Source organism: Thermobia domestica, chromosome 14 (assembly GCF_964235325.1).
Source record: "Thermobia domestica chromosome 14, izTheDome1.hap1.1, whole genome shotgun sequence".
Lineage (NCBI taxonomy): Eukaryota > Metazoa > Arthropoda > Insecta > Zygentoma > Lepismatidae > Thermobia > Thermobia domestica.
In genome coordinates this window covers 3,547,110-3,559,120 of record NC_137467.1, presented here as the reverse complement: position 1 = coordinate 3,559,120, position 12,011 = coordinate 3,547,110, and the positions used below count along the sequence as shown (strand labels likewise).

At 37.3% G+C, this 12,011-nt stretch overlaps 1 protein-coding gene across 1 annotated transcript in view; it reads right to left on the bottom strand.

Annotated features, from left to right (window-relative positions):
- LOC145670558 (ganglioside GM2 activator-like) overlaps positions 1-6,672 on the bottom strand; it is a 34,535-nt gene extending 27,863 nt beyond the window's left edge. Inside the window, exon 1 of the mRNA XM_081739363.1 lies at positions 6,517-6,672. Within this exon, the coding sequence (XP_081595489.1) occupies positions 6,517-6,570 (54 nt within the window). The 5' untranslated portion in view covers positions 6,571-6,672. The remainder of the gene's footprint in view (positions 1-6,516) is intronic.
- Between the last annotated feature and the right edge of the window lie 5,339 nt (positions 6,673-12,011).

The following is a 12,011-nucleotide window of genomic DNA, read 5'->3' as shown; positions in this document are numbered from 1 at the left end:
TGAGCCACCGCGGCCCCAACTTATCTTTGGATTACTTTTGATAGTATGCACTATTATGTTTTTATACAGTATCTCTTTGGTAGTTCTTCTGGCGACCACTCTTACGTCCGTTTTTAAGTGACTTCGTAACGCTAAATCTATCTAATATCAACTGCACCAATGAGGGAAGCTGTTCCATGATTTTAAATATTTCACACACCGATTAGTCTACTTGCGAAGCCTGTTGATAATTTTTCTTTCATCCTCCGTTGTTTCTTTTCTTTTGTGTCCTATCTTACTTTTTTTCTACGAGTAAATGCTTGTGGTGAACAGAGCCCGAGAAATAGGTTGATACTTCTGTCAGCAACCTTTTCAAACACCAATCCAAGAATAATCACACTAACAGTGCTTGGCAGATATCTTTACTGCAAACAAAACTACCGTGTACGAATATTTTTCAACGGGAGTAAGACATGAAATCAGCAAACTATACACTGAATACATGGCGTAACTGGTGAATAATGGTAAAATAGTGTAGTCGTAAATGCATAGGGTTCATAGAAATGACATATGTCATCTCAACTTAATTTACTCGTTAAACAAACGTAAACAGTCGTTTATTCTTTTGAAAACTAGTAACTCTACGAATACTTTTTGAAGTCACTGTAGGTTGAATCACTGGCATGCAGTATGAGACCTCAACACACAGCGAGTAGTTCAAATGACTACGCCATGAGTGGCGTATTACGCCGTTAGTTACATTTCAGTGTCATAGAGGAAATTTTCGGAATGTCCACATATGGAACCGTAGTTTACAATTTCAGTTTTGACTTGAAAACGTCAGATCTACTATATAGAAAGTATTCCCTGTTGATAAAGTCGTTAGGCGGAATGAAAATTAGGCTAATTGCGAATTCCCATTTCGCCTAAAATGACCATATGTGATTTTTATCTGTGAAAAACAGATGATAAAGCGTTAGACGAAATGATAATTAGGGGAAGGGGAAACACAATACGATGTGTCCTATATGTCTGGTTGCATCTGCCATATACATACACACTTTATCTTTCCATATATACGGTACATGTTTTGAACAGTATATGAGCACATTCAAGAAGACCAGCAGGGAAGAAAAGGAAAAAGAAAGAATTAAATTATCGTTTAAAAATATTGCAAAGAAAAGTAGTTTACTGGAAATATAATATCTCCACGTAATGTCTATCCAAAATGGTGGAAAGCAAAGCCACACTTTGTAGAATCAAACAAACTTAAAATAGGAAAAGCAATAAAATTCATGCTCCATTAAAAAAAAAAAAAAAAAAAAAAAAAATCAGTGAAAATAAAATTCATCTGGGAGCATAACAAATGATTCAGTAGTATATAAGGATTTTTCAAATGTCTTTGCCGAACTTACATTTTGGTATGTATCCAAAAAAAACCGGGCAGGAATCACTTTTCTCTCACTAGTGCAAATCGATTTAATCTAAAGATCTGAATCAAAAATACACAATGTTCTGTATGTACTAAACCAGAATGCATGATTAGGATTTAGATTTCTGGGCTGTCGACATCTAAGGCCATTTAGCCAGCCACGTACATAAGGAATGTTGTTCCTTGGCGAGCACAGTATCCGCGGAAGTGAAAGGAAGAAAGACTTGGAGAAGGAAGGAAGCGGCCTGGGACCTATATGTTAGGTACCATCCCGGCATTGGCCTGGTGTGAATGAGGAAAACCCAGGAAAACCTCCTTCAGGGTAGCTGGCTACACTACACTACACAGAATGGCTTCTACACTTTTTCGACTGAGTACCTCCACCGAGAATCGAACCCGGGACCACTCCCACCGAACGCGAGAGCGTTAGCGACTACGCAACGCGGGGCCACTCAGAATGGATGACATTAACAAGAATACTTACAAATTCGGTAGCTAGAAAGACATGAAATTGCATTACATCACTTTGGGAGCGGTTCTGCAAGTGTAGCCTAAGACGCAAGAGTTTGTGAATCCGGTTCTGACAAGGAGTAGGCAATGATTGGATTGCAATTTAGCGTTTCTTTTCAGCACCGAGGTCATGTGAGATGTGGACTTACAGTTTAAAGTGGAATTCAAACCACCGTAGTGCAGTCAAATTTCAAGGCTGTCATACCTGCAATCGAACCGGGAATCCCTTGCATCAAAGATGTCCACGCCAGTCAGTATGACAACTGGAAGAGTACAGAGTAAGCATGAAACATAGGTTTATAAAGGTAGTGCTAACAGAAGAACAAGATAATCAGTAGCAAAGACAGTGATTTTGCAGGTGTATCAGTCAGGGCCGGCCTTAGGCAGCTTACCGCCCCGTTCAGTGGCATCATTTGCTGCTTTTCCCGTTTCTCCAGAAAGAATAAATCTTAAAACGACGATTTTGAGATTTATGACGTATTCTACCCTATCATGAACAATGAAGGGGAGGAAAAATACACTTGCATTCAGAAAGGTCTAAATACTACAAATGCAGTTTGGTTGTGTCTGTTTTTTTTTAAGAGGCCTCATCACTGTGAAATTAAAATGCCGCTAATTTTACAGTAATTATGTGATATCTTCAAATAGATAAAAGATAATCGAAAAGTGGAACAAGACCTCCCTAGACAATATTATTTTGCGTGAGATACCGTTATCACGACTCATTTATCTGCTTTCGATTTCCAGCCATTTAGAAAATCGGCATTTATTTTCGCGTTTCTAAATAACTGCAAACGGAAAGCTACTGGGTGACTCGTGATAACAGTACCTCATGCAAAATAACATCGTCTAGGGAGGTCTTGATCCACTTTTCGATCATCTTTTATCTATTTGAAGATATGATATAATTACTGTAAAATTAGCGATATTTTAATTTCGCAGTGATAGGGACTCTTAAATAATAATCTATGATGTTAGTGAAAGATAAAGCAAACACGCCTGCACAGGAAAGACGGTAATCCTTTTTTTTTTTTTTTTTTTTTTAAATAGAATTCAATATCAAGCTTCAATCTCAATATATCAGTTTGTAATTCCAGTGCAACTAGCTCTTTTTTTCTTCCTTTTTTTTTAGCTTCTACATCTTTAAGAAAATTAAAAAAACTACCTTCAATTCTAGCTTACCTACAAAACATTTCTACCTTCAATGATAAGGACCTTGTTTGCGCCAAAGACAAGACTAATTTTTATATCAAAACTGTGATAACTAACTAAATTGAACGGGTGTTCACTACTGTTCGAGAATTGAGTTCTTGTGTTTCACAACAATCAAGCAATTCATGCTGGGATTTGTTTGACCATTTGCTTTAGCACTGTCCATGTAACGTTAAACTAATGCGACCTAAACATGATTTATGAATGTAGTGTTCAAATAGGTGAGCTTAATAAATTTAACTACCATCATCATGAAGTCTCCAACAAGAAATATTTATTTTAAATAATATAATTATGACTAAGGCCCAGATTTATATTTAAAAACATATTTTTATTCCAAACACATACAAGCCCAAAACGAAGTTTATTATCCCAACGAAGAGTCTGCAAGTGTAAATTACACATTTTATTTCACATAAAAATACATATTTTCTAAAAATGTTTTGGACATTTTTGTAATAAATACATATTTTTAATATAATTTTCCGTTATTCTATTCTAAGTTTCACAAAGAATTTTTTTTCTTTCTCTCGAAAGAAATTAATATCGGGAAAAGAGTAGGCTGCATAAATCTATCCGCAGTATTTACAAGCAACTTCCCAACTACAGAAAGAGCGTCGTCATAAATTATGCCCAATCGATGTTTCATCCACTGAAATTGTTCAAAATTTAGTAGTGACAGTGGCTTGAAATAAGACTTGGCTTTCATATCTGCCAATTTAGCTTTCTTGACTCACTTATAAAGAAACTAGAAACTACGGGAGGCAGTGGCGTAGGGAAGGGGGGGGCCGAGGGGCCGCCCCTCCAAAGAGGTCTGACAATGTACTTTGGTACTTTGATGTTTGTAATTTTTTATATATTTTTTTGTTTGTAATTTTTCTATATGTACCTATAACAGCACTTGCCCCCCCCTCCAAACACACATTCTGGCTACGCTACTGACGGGAGGTTTATTAAGGACTTCGATTAAAGAAGTACAGTGCGTCGAAAGAAAACTGTATGTTCTTTGTACTTGGAAAGCTGAAGTCATAAGAAGAAAATTTAAGGATTTGTTTGAGGAAAATATTGTCTATAAAATCCTACGTATAATATCTGAAGCATTGGAAGGCCAAAACAAAAGTGAAGTTAATGGTGTGAATACTCGTGATATGCCCCTTTTCAAATATGCGAGGTTAACACCCTGTGATGTAGAACGTTCCTTTTCTCAATATAAGGCATTGCTCCATGTCAATACGCATGGCTTTACATTGGATAATTTGGGAAAGACGTTACTTATTCACTGCAACGCCCATGGAATTTCGACATCTGATGAATAGTTGCTATTGGTGAGTCCAGTATTTATTTTTCTTATGTTGGGCGTTTTTTTTCCATACTTTTTCTTGTTACTTTTTGTTAAGTATTTTTTAAAATTTTTTTTTGCAAATATTTTTTATTTTTAGTACATAAAAAATAAATATTTTACAGTTTTTTAGCACATAAAAATCCGGGCCCTAGTTATGACAGATCTTGCCGTCTTGTGCAAATGCACGTGTTACACATATGGCAGAGCCGACCATGATACCAGTCGTGGATCCATGAGAACTCGTACTGAAATATTGTGTGCGGCTCTTACGAGCATATTGGTTTGTCACATTTCCTACCTGTCGAGTAAATTGGAAAAGAAGACTGATCATTTCCATGCAATTCGCTGTAACAACTCACGCCAAACAAGTTTTTCTTGTCATCTATAGATACTCGTCTGTGGTTCGATCCCAACCCATTCCATCTAATAACTCAATATCACCGAAGTGGCACTTACCATCATGTTCAGCCGAGTCACTCATATTTGTATTTGAGAAAAGCCTGGTTTGGTTGATTGTTTGATTAGGGGAGTAATGGGGACGTCAGAAATATGTCCCTCTGTCTCCGTCACGAAAAGCCTGATTTGGGAACCAACTAGAAAACGCACCAATCACGAGTTCGATTCCCGATGGGGACACTCTGTCGAAAATATGTAAAAGGTTTTTCAGGGTAACCATTCTGAATAAGGTTTTAATGGCTTTTCCTCATTCATACCACGCAAATGCTGGGATAGTACGTAATTTAATGGTCTCAGGCCGCTTTCTTTTTCTCTCATCTCTTTCTTCCTCTCTAATTCCTCGGGTAATATGATGACCAGGGATATTCATCATTTCTCATACATGATGGGCTAACATGGCCACAGATCCCGAAACCCCATAAATTTATTTCCTAACCCTAATCCTAAAAAAACAAAATTATTTTATAAACTAATATACTGTATAAATTAGTGTGTCAATTGCAAATTTCGTGTAGTTTCTTTTAGAGTTGAAGTAGGTACCTATGTCTCCGTTTTTTCTAGTGAACAGAACAGAACAGAACACTCAAATGAACAGAAATGAAAACGTAAATTCAGAAAAAACTAGGAACACTGTAAGAAATTAGGAGCCATACTAATAGTCAGCCCCTGTAGTACTGTTGATAATAATTAGTCTAAAGTAAAATACTCGGGGAAAGAAAAAATGATATGAAATCTTTAAAATTTTACGTCCCACGCATATGTTGGCTAGGCTAAATGAGACAGTGATGATGAGATATGAATGAAATGGTGGAGTGAAGAAAGTGGGAGGAAACGGGAGAACTCCGAGAAAACCCACGCACACGATGTTTGTCCACCACAAAGTTCACTTGTCACGAGCTGGGATGGAACCAAGGACCAAATGCACCAGAAGTGAACTCTCTACCATTGAACCACCGCAGCTCGATAGCAAAGAAAATACTTTAGCCTAAAAGTTGGGAACACTAACACGCTTACCATGGCTCACTGTTTCTACTACCCGATCATAGAGAATTTTGTTGGCATGGACTATACATATAATGAAAAATCCTATAATATTGCCAATTTTGACTAAAATTCCCTTTATTCCATTACTAATAATTAATGTCAAAAACTCCCACATGGATTTTTCCATAAGTTGGTATTACTGGTCCCAGACCGCTTACACCTCTTGACACCGCCCCACTGGGACACCGTACTTGCCATGAAAATTCTACACAATTGTAAATTAAATTACGATTAGGGGGGGCGCGGTGGCTCAGTGCTAGACCGTTCACCTCTGGTGCTTGGGGTCCCGGGTTCGATCCCAGCCTCCGCCAAGTGAACTTTGTGGTGGACAAACACCTTGCTCGTGGGTTTTCTCGAGGTTCTCCCGTTTCCTCCCACTTTCTTCATTCCTCCATTTCACTCATCTCTCATAATCACCGTCTCCTTTAGCCTAACCGGCATAACCGTGGGACGTAAAACTCAAAGATTTCATTTCATTTTTAAATTACGATTAAAATTTGAAACCAATGTTTCGAAACCTCCTGTATATACTTCAACTAACCTGGTATTCCACTGACAAGACGATCAGAACGATGGACACGAAGAACTGCTTCATTCTCGGTATCGTTGTCCCCTGAGCTGCTCTCTGAATGAAGCAAGTTGAATTGTGCGGGGTCTACACACTGAAGTACGAGCGGCGGCGTCTTTTTCATTTGTCGTATCTTCAAGGTTCTTCCTCGTTGGCCTTGAGATTCTTGCTTCGGCTGTAATCTCAAGCAACGGAACTGCTTCGATAATAATTATGAATTGTGCTATCATCTAATGAACAACAAGGAAGGAAAAAAAAAGTCTTTGAGCTAACATGTGATTCATACTGGGAGTTACCGTCCGCAGCTAACATTTGAAAACTTCTTTCTAGCGCATCAATATTGTGCGTTAACAATTAAAAATAGAACGTGAAAGTTCTATTTTAGTATAGGTTGTTAGTATCTTGGAGGATATATATATATATATATATATATATATATATATATATATACTAGTGGTAGGCACAAAAACCGGTTTTTCGGTTTTCGGCTTTTAGAAAAACCGAAACCGGTTTTTGAAAATTAAAAAAAACGGTTTCGGTTTTCTTCAAAACCGGTTCGGTTTTCTCCGACACCGGTTATCGGTTTTCTCCAAAACCGGTTCGGTTTTTCACCTGATCCGGTTTCGGTTTTCTTCAAAATCGATTCCGTTTTTTTTTCAAAATTTGTTCTATTTCGGACCAGAATGGTGTTTCGTTGTTCTCCGGAAACCGAATCCATTTCCACAGAAATAGTCTTATGTGTTTTCTAAATGTTTTCACCGAAACCAGTTTCAGTGATAACCGAACCGGTTTTGGATAAAACCGAAATGTCGGTTTTTTCGGGTTTCGGTTTTTGTAGAAACCGGTTTTCGGTTTTTATAAAAAACCGGTTTTGCCCATCCCTAATATATACACAGTGGCGGATCCAGGATATGATAAAGGGAGGAGCTAAACCATAGTTTGCCGCTTTATCCAGTGTAAAACAGGATTGAAGTCCATTTTATCCAGTGTATACCTGAGGGTCAGGGGGGTATAGCCCTTATAGACCCCCGGATCCGCCCTTATATATATACAGTGTTCGAAATGGAAAAAATCAGAGACTTTATTCGTTTTATTACGATTTTGACTCGTCATACCGGCTATCTAAATGTTGAAATACAGTGAGAGTATGTTGTCTAAAAGATGCATTTATTTACATAATACTGAAAATCATTGGAAAGCTTCTATAAGTTATTAGGGGGGGGGGAGACATGGAGAGACTTTGATCCCCAGCCAGCAACTTTTTGGAAAAAAGAATATCCCCTTATGTTGTATTAGAGAGAATAATGCACGAAAATGCTCAAAAACCCAGTTTTTATCTTAATTTCCTGCGGGACAACTCCCGGACCCCCACTCGACTGAAGAATATTTTAAATTCCCAGAAGATCTGTCTCCCACAGCAGACAACCCTAAATCCGCCCATGCTCAATACACGACATTTATATGCATTAAGACAACAAGACACACACACATACATAAGAAACAAACAATTCAGTATGGGACATCAAAATATAAACTAGATGAATTTCTTTGAAGATATATCGGAAAAAGGTAAGAAAAATGTCGGTGTTGTTAACTTAGAAATTATTTCTACATAAGAAGTAAAATCTTTTTACGTGCAAAGCTATTTGTTAGTTATTGTGTATAACTGGATTTATTAAAGACATTTAGCATCTAAACTCCAGTGACGGTATATCTTGATCACTGGAAAACCAGAGGCGGTATGACATACCACCGCATACCGTCTCATTTCGACCAATATATATATAAGCGTGAATCTCCTTCCTACTTTTCACCATATCTGTGAAAGTCCTTTTACGAACACAAGTAAAGGATAGGAACACTCTCAAAGGGAGCGAGGTGAGTTGAGTTGAGTTGATTTTGAATTTAACGTCCCGTTCAGCAGCGAAGCTATATTAGACGTGGACCTACTGATTAACGTGGAATCCGAACATGAGCTCCCGCCGGGATTCGAACCCGGGTCTCCCACTCAAAGGGAGCGAATTGCTAGAGACAAACATATAAATGCAGTATTTTAATATATATAATGTTGGGGTTAGTTTGTGGCAAATTTGGATAAGTGGTAGGTGATACCAAATGCAAATATTTTTTTTCCTTGTAATTCCGTATCCGAATACACTTCATTGTGGGTCTATAAGCCTTAAGTTGCCAGCTTGCTATACGTTTTGACATTTAGATTAAAGCAATGCGCCTGAAATGTCCGTCAACCCGCTACACGTAGCTCCTTTACTGGTTGCCTGCCAAAAGGGTATCAACCTTAACGTCCTAGTGCCAATATTAAACTAATAGACCAAAAATAACGCGTAAAATGTGGAATAGAAAAATAAAGACAAGTTTTTTTTTTAAAAAAAAAACTTGAATAAGAACTGGCAAATTTACTCAAAATTTGGAATCGACCAGCGAAAACAGTACGTTTCCATCCATAGTGGTTTTCGAGATCTCATTGTCGAAAGGATTGACCACAAACATACAAACATAGCACTTTAATATGCAGACTAGCTGAATCTGCAGTTTCTAGACAGCACATCATTCATATATGAGCATGAATCTTCTTGTCATTCCTCAAATCTTTACATGTCCCTTTTACAGACACAAATGAAAGACATTTTGATAAAAATCGGCAAGGAGTACGATAAAAAAAAGATTTTTGGATTATTTTTTTCAATATCTCGCACCGTTTGCTAGATTTGAGCCTACTTCCGCTCGAGTTTCTAATTCATGTATGATAAGTGTTTTCTTTCTTATTGCATGCAATATGTAATAAGCAAAGAATTATATATTACATACACAATTAATTATAATGTCAGTGGTATATGGTGTTCATTGGTCAAAACACTCTAAACAATAAAGATTCATCTTAGACTGGCGAAATGGCTATTCTTCGTTTTTCATTGTCATTTGGCCATGAAACAAACACCTGAGAGATATACAACCCCTGTATACAACTGTGTGGTGTTGGAATATATAACTAGAATGATATGATGCTTTATTTTTTTTTAAAAATTTCAACATTTCCAGTGTACCCCTAAAATGTAATAAAGAAATAACGGGCATGGCATTTTAATATATATATATATGTGTGTGTTTGTGTGTGTTTGTGTGTGTATCCGCGTAGCGTAGTCGCTAACGCCTTCCTTTGGTACGCATGGTTCCGAGTTCGATTCCTGGTAGGGACTCTCGGTCGGAAAGGTATAAAAGGAAAATGCGGGTTTTCCTCATTCACATCAGGCAAACACCGGATGGCACCTAACATAAAGGTTTCATGCTGGTTCCTTCCCTCATTCATATTTTTTCTTCCTTTCTTGTTCCCCGGGTACTGTCATTGGCAAGGGACGTCATGTCATATCTAACGGACTTACAGCGCTGGAGATGCAGTAATACCCAGAAATATAATTTCTATTCCTTAATTATACATATATCAGGTGTTCTAGAAATAGTGCCCACGGATCACGGAACATTATTCTACAAGTCAAAATAAAGGAAAAAAATATGTGTAATTACATATCTTTCGGGTTGTCGTCTATAGAAACGAATTGCACTACGTGGCAACGTCACGGATAGTGAACCATAGAGTAAATCTACCAATCGATCAAACAGTTACATCTATTCTTTCCAGATGGCAGTTGAAGTCGATACACATTCACACTAGGAATTGTCATAAAGTTCCGGTTCCGGCGGCGGAACCGGTTCTTGGAAATCCGGTTTTCAGAACCGGTTCCAGACCTGGATCCGAAACACCGGACCAGGAACCGGATCTTCTAGAACCGGATCCGTTCAGAGTCGAAATCCGGTTCTTCCAGGAATCGGTTCTAGCCATCCCTGGTTGATACTAGCACCACTTAATGCACTTATTAACGTAACAATCGAGGTAACTGTTTGCTGGATTCATTTGATGCAAAGTTACCCATATGAGCATGTAAATTTCTACCAGTACAAATTTGTGATTTCTATATTGTTTTGTACTGCTTGGTGTGAAGCTACAAAGTGTCTAGCAAATCGTTGCACCATTAAGGGTTACAAACACGTGGCTATTTCTAACAGAAATGTATAAATTATGCATAATCTTTAATTTTTATTCTTATTGTTACAATGTTTCACAAATTTAATGGAATATGTATATTTATGCTCATATGTAATATAACATAAATTATGTCGTTACTAGTACTTCAACTATTCAAAATGAATACAAAGTAAGGGTCACTGCAGTACATTTTCTTTCTGCACTTATTAGTGAAAGATTCTATTTGGAAATACGAAAAAGTTATATGATTTTTCGGAAAATCTCACCTAAAGAAAATTTACCCTTAAAAATAAACCTTCCATTTTGGATTTTTACATAAGAAATGACTTATACAATGCAAGATCATTAATGATTTTTAAAAAATAAAATATCAACAAAATCTCATGACTAGTATTTCACAAACTGTCAAAAAATCACCCCAAGAGTAAATTACTCTCTTGTGGACATTTTCATGCACTGAGAGAAATCCGTTCTACGGCCAGCGATATATTGTACAAGTATACGGAATTCTCTTGCTTACTACAGAAATCAGTACTTAGCATACGCTATCCCTATGCTACATAGGCACTGCCCTTAGATGTTACATCATGCCGTTGCAGGATGTTTGACATCTAACAGTTTTCCGTATATCACATGCATATACTTATGTTACATTCCTCAGCTATATGTTATATACGTCCATTTGTATGTGAGATCCTGAAAGCCTACATTGTTTCAACCGGAAAGTGCGTATAGATGGAACACTTATACAGAAAGTATTATAAAACATGCGTTTTCAGTTATACGTCTGCTGTACGTTAAGTCCAAAAACTACAGGAATTACGAATGTAACTTATCTTTTTAAGTACGCCACCTACATTTTTTTTCTCACAAGGGATCATTCTTTTTTTGACAATTCGATTTCTGAAAATGCTTGCTTTCACTGGATGCAGCACGCAAAGAAACCGAGAAAAACAAGTTTTTAGCGGCAGACCGTAAACAGGGCTGGAGATAAAGGGGTCCAAAGTTCGAATACGGAACGCAGAAAGTGCATATAAACATCAGGTAATTTTGAAACTTGTGGAGGAATTGAGTTCAAATTTGAAGTGTGAGTATCGAGTATGAAGCTCTTCGGAATAGAAATATTGCGCATCATGTCGGCCATCTGAAAAGTCGCCATATTGAAGTTATCGAAAATAAAGAAACGGGAAGGAATTCATGTGGCATATCAATTTAGGCTAGCTTGTTCCCAGAAATTCAAATATGAAGTTAGTTTTTACCAACCCTTATATGTTGAATAGTTACGAATGCTGGAAATTTTGAACAGGCGAGATTAATCGTACTGTCTTCTACCATTTCAGTCGATTCAACGTCAACCAGAAACATGATCAAAATAGGGCTGTGAGTGTGTGCACAGAGTTATTGCTGT